A 15,808-nucleotide genomic window follows, 5' to 3' on the forward strand; every position below is an offset into this window, starting at 1 on the left:
ATTGTCTAAATAGACTTGACATCTCTCCCATGTATTCTAATCAGTTGAGAAAAAGTAAACAAAGGTAGTTTCTTTGAGGAGACTGGTAGTCACCTTGATCTTTGATGACAATGACAATGGGCCGGCACTGGGCTTCAGATATTGGGGGTAGGGGTGGCAAGAATAGAATGACTGCCTGTGTGTGTCTTATCTGCCACTTGTTATCAAGTGCTATTATCTTGTCCTTCTATCTGTACAGTGCTCCTTGTCTGTGTGGCAGCGGGGGGGGGGGGGGGGGGTTTGCCATAGGCAGGTGCAAATTTTCAATGCCTTTTACAGTTGTGTACATGTTTTTATTAAAATTTGGATGGGTAGAAGAACCTTTGTTTAGCTGATTTTTAAATTTTTATGGTGTCAGCCCAAATGAAGCACGATGAAAAAAATAGGCAGGATTTCAAATTAGAGAAAACTTCAGTTAAATTCCCTTATTTGGCTGCTTTTAACAGTATGTTTAACCTATACAAGTTTAGCTATTTGACTTTAACAAGAGTGAAAATAGCCGCTTTAATCCTGGATTCTGTCCACCAGCCACTCAATGAGAGAGTATTCCAGGAATAAGTATCTGCTCTTGCTTTGATCAATATGCAGTCCCATGGACTTGATCATTTGAACATTTTCCTTAGCTGAGCATGCTTTTATTACTTAAAACTGTGTATTTTTCATTCAGCGTATGCAAGTCAAATTCCACTTCTAATTGTCAGCCAAAGCAACTGTAGCTTTAATGGGCTGCACAAAGGTACTTTTTTCAAGTGATCACCAGTGATTGGTCTCATGTGCCAACCTGAGAACCTCACCTCCTCCTAAGATGTGATTCTACTCTGAAAAAGTCTATCTGCCATCTCCTGCTTCTATGACTGTAAACAAGTTCCCTTTTGCCTTGGTTCCCTCACCTATGAAAGAGAGGTATTAAGGCCCATCTCAAATAATAAGGGATTATGTTAAATAATATATGTGAATCTCAGAATGGTGCTTGGCACACGGGAAGGGCTCGATAAATGTTGTAAATACTTGTATTATTACTATGTGCCTTGAGTTCTTAAAGCCTCATTTATGAAACAGGAGACAATGCCTGTGTTGAACTGATATAATGAGAATTACAGATGATGCATATGAAGTGCTTAGCATTGTACTTGACAATGTTGAGTCCCAAATAAGAGACAAATACTTCTGATGTCATGCTATTTCGGCCTTAAACTTCTGGCATTTTAATAGGTCAGGAAAGAGACCTTAAGCTAGTGTTCAGCTGATTATGAGGCACTCTCATTCAGCCTTCGTTTTCAGAAGTGATAGCTGATAGCTTGGGGAGAGGCTTTTCTAACCCAGCATTCACTTATCCTAGTAACTGTGTTGGGACACTTCCACAAGCATTATTCATAGCCTGAGGATCTAAATGCATTGTTTGGAGGATGATAATGCTAGCGGAGATGATGAAGTATGGTCAGTGATTAAGGAACTGGTCAGATGAGTCTTTGGCAGTGAAAATCTCACAGAAGTGGTGCGAACAGCATGGTCCTTTGTACCTTGGAATGTAGACTTGGTTTGATTTTTCTGTGGTATTCTTTATGAGTTGCTATGGTAACTGTACATTTTTTAAATTCAGGTGAAAATATGAATGCTAGACTTACATGGGCAACATGCATGCTTTTCCTTCAGTATGTTGATCACATTGGAGCAGATGGCAGTCATACAGGGGAAGTTTAGAAACAAAATTAACTTGCACCAGAAAAACCTGAGTCGTATTTTTCACTGAGTCAGCTACAGTATTGTAAAAGGAGCCAGAATTGCAAGTCGTTTAGCCATTCTAATCCTGATTTTCCATTTATAAAATGAGAACTGTAATTCCTTCCTGACATTGTCATAGGAAATTGATTAGGTCATGTAAAATGGCTTGGAAACTTTTGAATGTCCTGCATCTCTAAGGAGACAGTATAACATACTGGTTAGGAGCGTATGCTCTGGAGGCACCTAGGTGGCTCAGTCGGTTAAGTGTCTATGTTCGGCTTAGGTCCTGATCCTGGGGTCCTGGGATCCAGTCCTGTGTCGGGCTCCCCACTCTGGAGGGGTGGAAGGGGATGTCTGCTTTTCCCTTAGTCTCTCCCCCACCCCTTCTCCCTGGTCACGTTTGCTCTCTCAAATGAATAAATAAAAAATCTTAAAAAAAAAAATAGCATATGCTCTGAAGTTGAAGACTGAGGCTTATTCCATTGTTTCCACTAGTTATTCACTGTGTGACTTTGGCCAAATACTTAATGTTTCCAAGCTTCAGTTTTCTGGAAATGATAATGCCTCATAAAGTTTTTGTGAGAAATAATTGAAATGACGTATTCAAATGCCCACCAGAGCACCCATAAATTGTGAACACTCAGTAAATATTATCATAATGGTGCCTGCTGTTTAGACTCCTCACTCTTTCCTGGACAAGTAAGAGAGCTTTATAAACTTCTTTCGACTGATACTTCAGTAAAACATTATTTGCTACAAAACACAAATCCCATGTAAGATAGCTGAGTCTTGGATGCCTTCCGTAGTACAATTTAAGTGACTTCAGTAACAATAGAAAGCTCTTATTGAGGCAATAGCCTCTCATAGATAATCCCACAATGTGGTCCTCTTTCATCTCATGCCAAAATACAATTTTGTCACATTGGCTCTGACAGAAATTTCATTGTGGGTCAGGGTCCCTTCTTGTGGGTTTTCAGGGTTTTTTTGGCCCGAGGTTTGGGGATAAGCTAGTATCAATGTTGACAGTAACCAGAAGGAGACAGTTGTCTACATAACAAAGCTAATTTCACTCCCAAGTTTTGATTTTCCAAAAGATTATTATGCTTTGGGAAGTTTCTTCTGAGCTTTCCAATTACAATTTTTAAGATTTTTGTCTAAAACAGCCCCATTTTTCTGTTGGTACTTTCTTTATCAAGAAATCAGGCAGATGGGGGCAGCCCGGGTGGCTCAGCGGTTTAGCACCGCCTTTTGCCCAGGGCATGATCCTGGAGACCCGGGATCAAGTCCTGTGTCGGACTCCCTATATGGAGCCTGTTTCTGTCTCTGCCTCTCTCTCTCTCTCTCTCTCTCTCTCTCTGATAGATAGATAGATAGATAAACAAACTAAGTATTTTGGGATCCCTGGGTGGCTCAGCGGTTTAGCGCCCACCTTTGGCCCAGGGCATGATCCTGGAGTCCCGGGATCGAGTCCCACATCGGGCTCCCTGCAAGGGGCCTGCTTCCCCCCTCTGACTGTGTCTCTGCTTCTGCCTCTCTGTCATGAATAAATAAATAAGATGTTAAAAAAAAAAAAAAAAAAGAAATCAGGCAGATGGATGATAGTAATGTTGAGTAAACCCTGCAAATTCCCAGCCACAGAGGTTCAGGAGCTCATTAGCCAAATAGCCCAAACCCCTCCAAATACCCATGATCATACATTAGAAAGAACCAAGGTTCCAAGTGACAGAGAAATCCATGCTGTTTATATAGCTAGCATTTCTCTAGGAGAATAAGTTCATTCTCTGTCCTCGTCTGAGCTTTAAGCCCTGGTTGGTTTTCTTTAAACTTCTTTTTAAACTTTTAAACTTTTTTTTAAACTTCTTTTTATTGGGTATTTTAGATAGATTAGGCAGCTTGCTAAACACTGTAAACACACTGGCTCATTTAAGCCCAATGACAGCCTTGTGAGGTAGACACTTCTCTCCCCATTTTCACACAAGAAAACTGGGTCTTGGAAAGGTTAAGTAGCCTCCTAGGAACCACACAGATGGAAACCAAGAGGACCAGGATTTGACCCCAGATCTGCTTGATTCCAGAGCTAAAGGCTTAGCAAGCACCATGTGATAACCTACCCAACTTTATCCTCATTGGTGCTTTTCTTTCTGAAAGTAGCATTTTAGATTGGAGAAGGAACTGGCCTGAGAACCAGGTGAGTTTTGTTCTAGAATCTGAGCTGTGTTTTAAGTAGAGCCAACCTTAATGTTATAGAAAGAAAATGAGACCTAGTTTTGTTTTGGGTGTTGGTTTTTGTTTTTGTTTTTTTGTTTGTTTGTTTGTTTTTGTTTTTACTGAGTTTGTATGACCTTACACTAATCAGTTAACCTTTCTGAGATCCCAGTTTCCTTATCTATAAAATGAGGGAAATAAAGAGATCATTCATGTTTCTTGTCTAAGGTTCCTTATTGAGCGGAACCATAGTAGTCATGTATCTCATCTCCCACCTGATGCCTTTTCCTGCCACCTCCATATTCTTGCCAAAGAATAGTCCAGCCCCTGTCTGAATATCTAAAGTCAGGGCTAGGTGTATTCCACAGCTGTACATGTTTTGAGCTGGTCTTACTAGGAAATTCCACCTTTAGCCTTGTTTTTCTCTCATCAAATCTCCATGTTATGCTACCAGTCAGTCATTTAATTGATCATTTTTAGAGGGGTAAAAAATGTGGAGGAACAGTAGGCATATATTTCTAATACCATACAACGTCCTTCTGATTGAATGTAACTTTTACCTTTAAATAAGTTGTGCCTCTTGTTCTCACTGATCTTTTTCACATGAAGTACACAGCTGTCTTCTGGGCATACTGTGGCTGTGATGGGTATCGACTTCACACTTAGATACTTCTACAAGGTTCTGATGGACTTACTACCAGTTTGTAACCAAGATGGTGGCAACAAAATAAGGTAAGCCCTTCAGGGACATCACTTCCCATCTATCTGCAAAATATAAAGAAAATGATGTCTGATATCTCTAATTGAATGGCAACCACATTGTCATGATCAAGACCAGAAAGTCAATCCATGGCCTGGGTGTTCGATTACAAAGTTTTTGTTCTTTCATTTTTCTAAGATGCATGCCATTTATGATATAGACAAACAGATTTGTCTTTTTTTTTTTTTTTTTTTTTTCTTCAGATTTGTCTTATAACAAGGAGAGTAACTGTGGCACAGAATTCTCCTAAAGCTCTTGTTTCTCTCAGAGTCAGTAATTAGAAGTTTCCCAGATCTTGGGTGCTAGGAAGACCAGAAAGGGTACTTTTGATGTTAACTTAGTTAAGCCAAAGTCTGTGGGAATTTCAGACACTTGGACTGTTCCCTTTTACATTTCCCCAGAAAGAGGCTTGCAGAACTAAAAAAGCCTTCACCTCCTAATTTCAAAAGAACGTGTCTGATCAAAGCAAGGGTATTCCCTTGATTTAATGCAGGCCACTTTTAAAAATAGCTTTCTTATTTCACTCTTATGGCCCATGCTTCACATCACTGCTAAATTTCACATTGGCCTGAATAGGGAAATGCAGGATTCATAGCAAACTGTTGGAATGAATGCAGAGTAAAATAGAGCAGCACATAGTCTTGGTTAGAGCAATTCTAGCTTTGCTTTAGTGTTTCCATCAAATAAGTTTTTGTATGTCCCTGAAGATTATATTTTATGTATATTAATCGTCAAAGAAGAAATTGTATGGTTTAAAGCTTGTGCCTATAAATACCCAAGGCAACTTCCTTCAGAGTAATCCCTCCTCTGAAGAAAGACTAAACTTGTCATTAATCCTTACAAAAGATTTTTGAGTTCATCTTACTGGGGCTAAGTAGACACATTCTATAAAACTAGGTAGGTGGCCTCAGAGTCAGGTGTAACTTTATTACTATAAACTGTATACTAGGTAATCTATCGCCTCAAGAGTAATGTATCTGTTGGGGTCCCTGGGTGGCTCAGCTGATTGTCTCTGACTCTTGGTCTCAGTTCAAATCTTGATCTAAGGGTCATGAGTTCAAGGCCCATATCTGTCTCCATGCAGGATGTAGATCCCACTTTAAAAAGGGGGGGAGGGGAACGCCTGGGTGGCTCAGTGGTTAAGCGGCTGCCTTGAGCCCAGGGCGTGATCCTGGAGTCCTGGGATCAAGTCCCATGTCAGGCTCCCTGCATGGAACCTGCTTCTCCCTCTGCCTGTGTCTCTGCCTCTTTCTCTCTCTGTCTCTCATGAATAAATAAATAAAATCTTTTTTTAAAAAATTAAATTAAACTTTAAAAAAAGAATAATGTATCTGCCTGCCTGCCAGCCTTCAGTGAATTTGTTTCAGTGGATATTTACTGAGATAAATGCAATTTGTTTCAGGGTTAGCAAGATAAATGCTCTCTGAAAGTGTAGAAAGACCATGTATATTACTGAGAGATATCACTTGTTTTGGCACAGGTGCTTCATAATGGAGGACAGGGGTTATCTGGTGGCACATCCAACCCTCATTGACCCCAAAGGACATGCACCCGTGGAACAACAGCATATTACCCACAAGGTATTTGTTGCAAAGCCGACGGCTCAGTGCTCCCATGGCCTGTGGTTCATTAACTACATGACTTGTGTTTTCTGTCTGCTTGGCCTTATTAGGAGCCCTTGGTAGCAAATGATATCCTGAACCACCCCAACTTTGTAAAGAAAAACCTGTGCAACAGCTTCAGTGACAGAACAGTTCAAAGATTTTATAAATTCAACACTAGCCTTGTGGTAAGTTGATCCCTTATCATCTCACATCTCATTCCATTGCAGAATATGAAATGGAATAATAGTTAATATCTGAATATGACTCCTGGCTGTTTCATGGCCTAAAATTATAGAATGACAGGACAGGACCTTAGGCCAGCTCCCTAGCTTGACCAGAATGGGGTGTAAAGCCCAAATTGGAAAAGTGAATGTTTTAAGGTTTCACACTTGGTGTTTTGTTTTAGTTTTGTTTGTTTAAAGACTCACCCAGTAGAAACCCTTTGAAATGTCTGCTGAGGTCTGTTCCCACACTCTTATGTAAATATGTGTGGCACCATGTGTTCCCTTCTTCCTGTCTTCTAGAGATCATGCAGCCTCCTTAAATTCCTAAGGCCAAATTAGGTCATTTCTTGGTCATCTTACCCAGTTAGATGGGAGCTCTCATGTAGATCATCTAAAAATAAATTCATTTTTTGTAGCTTAGAGTACTCTAAGTATTTGATTTGAGAGAACTGCAAGCTTACCTAGATATTATTAAAGATCTTAAGAATGTTCCTACTAGTTTGTCAATAGTCTTAGCTGGAAAAGAGCTAAAATACATAATGACAGAACCAACGTTCAAAAAGTTGTTCACAAGAAGTAAGCTTTTTATTTAGGACAGGTATTCATATCATTGAATGTATAATTAAAAATTTTAAAGATGTATTGGGTTGACTGAAAATTCTCTCAGAAAAACAATAGCAAAAACAATTGGAATAAAAGAGTTTAAAAAAACAAATAGATGAATAGGATAGTGGGTTCAAAGGAAATCATTATTACTCTGTTTAGACTTCACAGCATTCTAAGGAACACTCTCTTTAAAGAGGACATTGACAAACTTGAATGTAATCAGAAGGAAGCTGCCAAGCAAGATTGTTCTGTGAGAGTCTGATTTACTCTGTATGTTCTACCTTTTATACAGTGATTTCCTGAGTCTTCAACAGACAAAGCCAGGCTACTCTGGGAGAAATTTTTCAGAAACGCAAATTTTAGTGGAATATGAATTAGAATAATTTCTTAACAGCTCAAGGTATTCCAAAATGGAACTGGAACATTTCTGGGTAGTGGAGCTAAAAGGATGATAGGCCTATCTTAATGCTGATATGGTGGGGCGGGCATCTTCCAGGCAGTGGAAAATTCATCTAGACCTCCATCCAGTGCCACATTTCTCAGTTAGGCTTATCCTCATCATGCACATATAAGGGATGACTGGCATGGAAACAAGCATGGGATTACATAGTTGGCCTACTACATTGGACACACGTGCAGAAAAGAATAGCCATATTCAGCTTCCCAGAGCTGCTTTTGAATCTTTGGTTTTCTCTATAGTAGACAAATCTGCCATTTCAAGAAGTTGGCTATCACATTTTCTTGCTATAGAATGAAGAAAAGAATGCTTGCTTTAGTTATTTAAATATTATTTATTTTTTAAATATTCTGGAAGGAAATTGGACTCTTAAAAGAGTCTGGGGTTTTTTTTCATTCTAGAAGAAGAGAGGTTTGTTATCCAAGATGGCTCAGAGGTTGCATGTTTTCTGGTGGATTAGGTTTGCCTTTGAATACATTTTAAACTATTCCTTACCTGAATGCTGTCTTTCATTGTTTTTTGCAGTTATCTTCATGTTATGGTGTAATGTGTTTTAAAAAAAATTACAAAACAGCTATAAAATTTTTATCTGTATAAGCATAGATATGAGAATAAATAAATATACACAACTGTTAAGTGGGACCTGGGAATTATCTCTGATATTAAGAAAAAAATTCTATTATTCCAGCTTTCAGCAGTAACCATATATTACTTTTGTAGTCAGAAATAAAGTTTTATTGTAAGCTACTTTCAGCAGTTGGTTGAAGAGTCGTTTTCACCACGGTAGGGATGAATCTTCGCATTGTTGTCTGTCACTTCTGACGCCTCCGTTGTCTCTAGGGAGATTTGACGAACCTTGTGCATGGCAGCCACTGTTCTAAGTACAGACTGGCAAGGATCCCAGGAACCAACGCGTTTGTTGGCATTGTCAATGAAACGTGCGACTCTCTTGCCTTTTGTGCTTGTAGCATGGTGGATCGGCTCTGTCTCAACTGTCACCGGTAAAAATGCAATGGGTCCTCTTCTCTGTTTATTCCACTGTTAAATATCTGAACTGATGCCAGTCATTTTGACGTGGCATCTGCCATATAAACAGAAGACACAGGGGGGTGCCCTGGAGAAAAAGAAGGTCCTGGTTACGGAAGTATTTCTAGCTGTGCAGTTTACAGTATCCTTGTCCAAAGAGTAATGAATTAAGGCGAATTATTGTTTAAACCGTTGGTCACAGCTTCCTTTTAACTGTCCCTTTTAACTAGCTCACATTTTCTTCTCTTTTCCTTCTTCTGGTACATATACAATACAAAGTTTGTTATTGATCTTCTGCATAGTGATTTTCCTTTTGCCTTTCAGAATGGAACAAAATGAATGTGAATGTCCCTGTGAGTGCCCTCTAGAGGTCAATGAGTGCACTGGGAACCTCACAAATGCAGAGAACCGGTAAGATAGACATTACATGAATATGTGTGTTATATATATATATATTGTACACACACAGAGAGCCTCCTCTATAGATTTGTTTGGGGTTGTGGTAAGATGATTGATTCTAATGATGTAACTGTTCACTGAGTCAGATTTCAAGCCTTAAAATGAAGTCCTTTTTCAGGTGTACATTTAAATGCTGTGAAACATTAAAATTATATGTGGTCTGTATGAAAGCTATGAGACTATTACAAGCAATCGCTAAGTGTCTGCCAGGTGTCAGATACTTTATGCATGTTAAATCACTTAGTTTTCAAATTAACTTTGTGATAAATCTTGTAGGTATCTTTCACACACATGCTTACACCTCATATGGTATTTTTTACATTAGTGACAAATCTTAAGACTACAGTTAAATAAGCTGGGGTTAAATCCCTTCTCTAGAACGTAAAGGAAAGAATCTGGGTGTACTGATATGTTTAATCATAGAAACTGATATGTTTAAGCATAGAAAAAAAATGTCTAAAAGGGACCCTCATGAAACTATTAATAATGATTACCTTGAATAAAAGAGATTTAGAGTAGCAAGTCAGGGGAGGTAACTTTCACTTCTGATTTTTTTTTAATTTTTTTTTTTTTTATTTATTCAAGAGAATACACAGGAGAGAGAGAGGCAGAGACACAGGCAGAGGGAGAAGCAGGCTCCATGCAGGGAACCTGACGCGGGACTCGATCCCTGGTCTCCAGGATCACGCCCTGAGTTGTAGGCGGCGCTAAACCGCTGAGCCACTGAGGCTGCCCTCACTTCTGATCATATACGTTCATGTTTTGTGGGATATTTATGGCTTCCTTTTTTTATATATATATTTTTTTCTATTGTACATAAGGATGAACAAACTAAAGTTCAGAGTGGTTAAGTGATTGGCCCAAGGTTACATCTATTTAAGTGGCCAGGATTTAAACCCAGATCTATCTGACACTATCAAGGGCCAGAGGCCTGATGAGTTTGGAATGTGAGTGGTTATTGGTCCTAACCTCCAGACTTGCTCCTGCATAGAAACCCAAGCTGTGAGGTCCACCAGGAGCCGGTGACATACACAGCTATTGACCCTGGCCTGCAAGATGCCCTTCATCAGTGTGTCAACAGCAGGTGCAGTCAGAGGATGGAAAGTGGGTAAGCATTGCCCGTTGCTTGCGTTTACATCAACATGATCACTGCGGGAGTAGAACCTAGTGAGGAATGGTGACCAGCAGCCTCGTTGAGCTTTTCCAGCTGGTATTTATCATTCTCCTTCTTGATGTTTTTTTAAAGGTGTACCAATTTTTCAGACCCAAAAGTGATTCTTATGAGCCTTTTATCCAGCAGGTTTAATGTTTTCCAGTTTCTACTTGTTGTAGCTAGTTGGCGTTTGTACTATATGTTGGTCATCTCATCTGTGGATGGGAAAGTTTACTCTTGAAATAAAAGGAATGAGAGAGGACATGGCACGAAGAAGCACAAGTGAGGGGGGCAGGAACTCTTAGGGTTCCTGAAGCAGAACCCAACTCTACATGGTGACACACTATAGCTCATCAATTCTGTTTTCTTAGAAAGTAGATCGGCATCATGATAGCTTGGAGAACCAAAAACTACATGTCCCTTCATCCCTCTCCCTTCTCTCTAGGATAGATATTTGGGACTAGCCATCATGCGAATAGTGGCTATCGTGGACTACAGGGGTGAGGGGTGATTGTTTATTGTGACTGCAGATTGCCCCTTGATTATCAACATTCAGTGGGTAGGAGGGCAGCCAGTTCTACTTTTTTTTTTTTTTTTTTTTAAGATTTTATTTATTTACTCATGAGAGACACACACAGAGAGAGGCAGAGACACAGGCAGAGGGAGAAGTGGGCTCCATGCAGGGAGCCTGATGTGGGACTCGATTCCGGGACTCCAGGATCACACCCTGGGCTGAAGGCAGCGCTAAACCACTGAGCTACCCAGGGATCTCCCCCAGTTCTACTTTTAATGCATGTTTTAGCAAAGAAATGGTAGAGTATCGGACTGATTAATTTGGGATGTTAGGCAATAACTCAAAATTAGTTATATTTGAGAAACACTGCACACATCCTCTTTGAGTCCTAATATGCTTAACGTATTAAAAGTTCTAAGAAATTGGCAGTAAGGAAACTGTTCAATTTATCTAGTATTTCCCCAATCTATTTGCCCATTTTTCCTCCCCCCCCCTCTTTTTTTCCCTCTCTTTTAAATGACCCTATACGTGGGGTCAGGCCAAAGTCTAACAAACCTTGGGGCCATTTGGTCTTTTAAGATGATTTGAAATAATCCTGCACTAATCTGTGATGTGTGGATTTTTGGTATGATCCACAGAAAGAACAGTTTAATTTCTCTCATTTTCAAGCTGTTGTGAGACATAAAACAGCTATCCCATGGCAGACTATTGGCCGTTCTTCTTTTATAAGGAAAGGGAACTAAAGCTTGAGGACTTACAGGACTAGTAAGTAATGGCACTCTTGAGAGCTGTCTGATACCCAAGTCCATCTGCTCTTCCTTGGCAGGGACTGCTTTGGTGTGCTAGATTGTGAATGGTGCATGGTGGACAGCGATGGAAAGACTCACCTGGACAAATCCTACTGCGCTCCCCAGAAAGAATGCTTCGGAGGAATCGTGGGAGCCAAAAGTCCATATGTGGACGACATGGGAGCAATAGGTATGTTTATTGGGAACACAGAATATTTTGATTTCTCAATCCTTTTTTTTTTTTTTTATCCTCTCCAGTAGGACAAAACTCTTAAAATGATCCTCAACCCTATTTTCCTGTTTCCTTTGCCAGTAGTTTGTACTTACAAAACCAGGGCACATAATTACCTTCAAAGCTGGCTAGATATTCTGTGCCGAGTAAGCAGCCATTTTTCCTGCCAAATTTTACAAGCCTGGAATTTGTTCCCATAAAGCTTGTTTTGAGAACCATCAGGCCTGATTTCTACATGGCTGAACTGTGGAGTTTGTTTGAATGTGAGTCCCAGCTGTCAGAAGAATGGGGCCAGAGATGGGTGGAGTGACCGCTGCACGTCGGTCTCCTGCTGTAACCTTCCATCACCATGTTTGCAAAGCAGAAGTCTTATGGCTACAAATCAGTGCTTAAGGTCTTGGAGTCAACAGAAGCCCAAGCTATCTCATGTGGCCTGGGTTAGCTCAGAGGGGTGGAAAGAGACACTGTAGGGAGGAACATGTCTGGGATCAAGCCTCCAGACCTCAAAGATAACTACCTGCCTACCTCCTTTGAGTCTTTCTCAGTGTCTCTCTGGAGCTAGCACAAGTTCCTAAACCTTACCTGACAGGTGAGATATTTAAACCTTTTCATTTGTTTGTTTTTTAAACATCTCCCCACATTAACCTGTCAGCAGAAGAAAAGCTTCTCCTATGTGAAGCAGGGTCCTGAGCTCACATAGTATTCTTGAACCAGGTGAGGACCTAGTTGGAATGACCTTGTTCAAAGACATCACTTTATATACCCCCCTGCAGTCTCCTATGCGACAGTGCAAATAATGTCTTAAAGGGAACCCATTAGCTTTGAAATGGGATCCTTTTTTAAGGGTCATGTGACTGACCCACAGGCATAAAGGGCGCCAGGTACAATAAATATGTGCTCAGAGGCCTAAGGAACGCTCAGCTCTGTACTCCATGACTTCTCTTCCAAGAGGAGCCCACACCCCGAGGAGCCAGGCTCTTAGCCCTGGGCAGCACAAATTTTCGTGATTCTTACCTCCTCACTGTTTTTAGTAGTCCTTGTCTGGTGTGCTCTTACTGTGCTGAGCAACCAACATGTCATTTGAGAACCAGGGACTAAAGGAATTCACTACTCCTATGTTCTGTTGGGTCCTCTCAGCCTTTTTCAGAACTTAAAGCAGGTGCTCTTGTCTCCACCAAACCCCACCCCACTCTATTTCTTCCCATCTCATCTTCATCCCCACTTGCAACCACAGTTGGGAAATCATTACAAGGACATCTGTTTGTTTATTTTAACAAAGGCGATGAGGTGGTCACACTGAACATGATTAAAAGTGCCCCCGTGGGTCCCGTGGCTGGGGGCATCATGGGATGCATCATGGTCCTGGTTCTCGCTGTGTATGCCTACCGCCATCAGATTCATCGCCGGAGTCATCAGCACATGTCTCCTCTTGCTGCCCAAGGTGAGCTCCCAATGAATGAGTCCAAAGCTCCTCCAGGAGGCAGCAGCCTCCCTGGTGTCCTTCCAACACCAGAAGGACAGTAGCCGATTGCATAAGCTGCTAAGCATTTAGGAGAACAGCACTTCATTTTCTGCTTCCAGGGAGTATGATTCGTGAGTCCCCAAAGCCTCCTTTCCTCCTTTAACCCACGGCTCATTCTCTAGTAGCTAGCTAAACCCTGTGGGCTTCATTTTGATTCCCCATAAAATCCCTAGATGCTCTCTCCTCTTACACAGGGCTAAGCTCCCGCCTCCTGCCTCTGGAATAAGCCAGTGAGGGAGTGCTGGGCAGTTGAGTGGGAAGTTTTGTTCTTCCCTCAACTCAGAGGTGGGTTCTCTTTGCTGTCCCAGACAGGTAGAGCAACGATACCCTGAGCCACTATTTGCAAGACCATGAATCTGTTCTGTTGTCGCTAGTATTACATAGTGTGAACAAACACATCCAAAGCAATAATCACATGTCTTAAATGGGATAAGTAATCGAAGTCAGATACAGAATGATTAATCTGCAATCATGGCTTCCATACCAACTGTTTAATGTGATATCTGTGCTCACAAATGAGCACAGATACCACATGTCTATAGACCCCTTCCTTCTTTTTCAGGTACATTAGTAGAGGATTAAAGATCCGTTGACCTCTACATATTCTTTTCTCTCTTTTCTTCAGAAGTTAATTTCAGGTGTCTCTCTTGATTATTCGTGTCTGGCACTCCCTCTTCTGATTCCTGCTCCTTCCTCCTTTAAAAAAAAAAAAAAATAGATGGGACATCAGCTGATTGTCTTCCAAGTTTAGATTCGTTCATAATAGAATGCTGTCACCCAGGCATCAAACGAGCACTTCTCAGGGTATTAAAGTGGGTGATTTTGTTTGATTAAATAGTCATGTTTCTCTCTTTTTAATGATGGGTAGAAATGTCAGTGCGTATGTCCAACCTGGAAAATGACAGAGATGAAAGGGATGATGACAGCCATGAGGACAGAGGCATCAGTGAGTATTCAAGCTGCCTCGTAGCGGAACGTGCCAGCAGGAGGCTAACCCAGAATAAACGCTCCTTCTTATATCCTTTTGGCTTATGTTAGAATTTAAGAATCTTTGACATGACCAAGGTTTTTCCTCCCCAATTTTCATTAGACTTAAGTGGAGGTGCTTGCTTTGTTTTAAAAAATCTTAAAAGATTTCATGATGTTCCTTTTTTGCATGAAGTGCTTTGACCTAAAATACCTCCCCCTACCTTTTCTTTCTCCTCCTACTTGCTTTCCAGCATAATATTATTTCAGAAAGCCAGAAATCAGGTATACGCTGTTTTAATCCCTCAGGGTATTAAATGTATATAATTTCACGGGGGTGGGGGAAGACTATCAAAAGAGAGTTCCTTTAGTATTGAGATACATACCCTGGCCTTCAACTATATAGAACATATCTTCTTAATGCATGTTGGAGACCTGTAATTAGGGACCTCTCACTGCCACTAATCCTCACAATTAAAAAAAAAAAATTTACTTCTATCTCTTCAAAGACTAGCTCCCCCAAAGTGTGAATGAGCCTGTTCAGAGTAAATGTGCTTGATATAATAAAGATACTGGCATAAGAGTGACTAACTGCCCTTGCTTCCCACAGTCAGCAATACTCGATTTATAGCTGCAGTCATCGAACGACACGCACACAGTCCAGAAAGGAGGCGTCGCTACTGGGGTCGATCGGGAACAGAAAGTGATCATGGTAAGGTCCGGTTCCTTCTGAGGAACCTGGTGGGCTCCTGTGGTCCATTACTCACACCCACACTTCTCTTTCCTCTTCTGTACTCAAATTCATTACTTTGACATAGTTTTCTAAAGGACACATTCCAACATAGCATGTTTATAGGAGCCCAAGGGTCACTTTGATTACGTCTCCGCACTCCCAGATAATTGAGGTGACCTCTGGGCACAGAGATTGCTTTCTAGATGTTCTCCATGTGTAAGGATTCACATTCTCTAAATGGAACCTGCTTTCTCCTCCACTTACCCTTGGGAATTGGCATCCTCATTGCTCCTACTACCCAGTGTGGTTAGTTGACAAATACCAGCATCCTCAAGGGCGCTCTCAGCCCATGTGCACTTGGGCCATGACAAGAGTCTGTGCTTCCCTCTGACATTCTGCACCCTGACCTCCAGCCATGCCTGGAAGGTACAGGGAAGGATTCACCAAGAAGACAACAATTTGCATTGGACCTAAAGGATGATAAAAGCTGGGGGCAAAGGATATTATAGGCAAAGGAACTGGTGTATATAGTTAGTCATGGAGGTTGTATAAGGTGGCTCTAAGATGCTCAGCAAGGATTGGGGCTAGATTGGGAAGACACCAAGGCTGAGGGAGCTGTAGTTCAAGTCCACATGCTATACCAAAAAGATTTGGCCACCACTGAGCTTCTTACCTTGCCAGGGTTTTTATGGCTTAGCATCACAGAGAACTACAGACATGTTGGAGCGGCAGGAGTGTGGGACCTTTCCTGTAATTGTAAGATCTTTTTATTTTTCATACGGTTGTTTAATTTTCCAG

The 15,808-nt window shown here is 41.0% G+C and overlaps 1 protein-coding gene across 1 annotated transcript in view; it reads left to right on the plus strand.

The window, feature by feature from the left end:
• The window catches only part of CACHD1 (cache domain containing 1), a 200,334-nt gene that overhangs the window by 175,249 nt on the left and 9,277 nt on the right, over nt 1–15,808 (plus strand). Inside the window, exons 17-26 of the mRNA XM_077892133.1 lie at nt 4,576–4,698; nt 6,207–6,306; nt 6,399–6,515; nt 8,458–8,618; nt 8,968–9,054; nt 10,094–10,210; nt 11,596–11,747; nt 13,069–13,230; nt 14,180–14,257; nt 14,888–14,989. Of these exons, the coding sequence (XP_077748259.1) occupies nt 4,576–4,698; nt 6,207–6,306; nt 6,399–6,515; nt 8,458–8,618; nt 8,968–9,054; nt 10,094–10,210; nt 11,596–11,747; nt 13,069–13,230; nt 14,180–14,257; nt 14,888–14,989 (1,199 nt within the window). The remainder of the gene's footprint in view (nt 1–4,575; nt 4,699–6,206; nt 6,307–6,398; nt 6,516–8,457; nt 8,619–8,967; nt 9,055–10,093; nt 10,211–11,595; nt 11,748–13,068; nt 13,231–14,179; nt 14,258–14,887; nt 14,990–15,808) is intronic.

Source organism: Canis aureus, chromosome 3 (assembly GCF_053574225.1).
Source record: "Canis aureus isolate CA01 chromosome 3, VMU_Caureus_v.1.0, whole genome shotgun sequence".
NCBI lineage: Eukaryota > Metazoa > Chordata > Mammalia > Carnivora > Canidae > Canis > Canis aureus.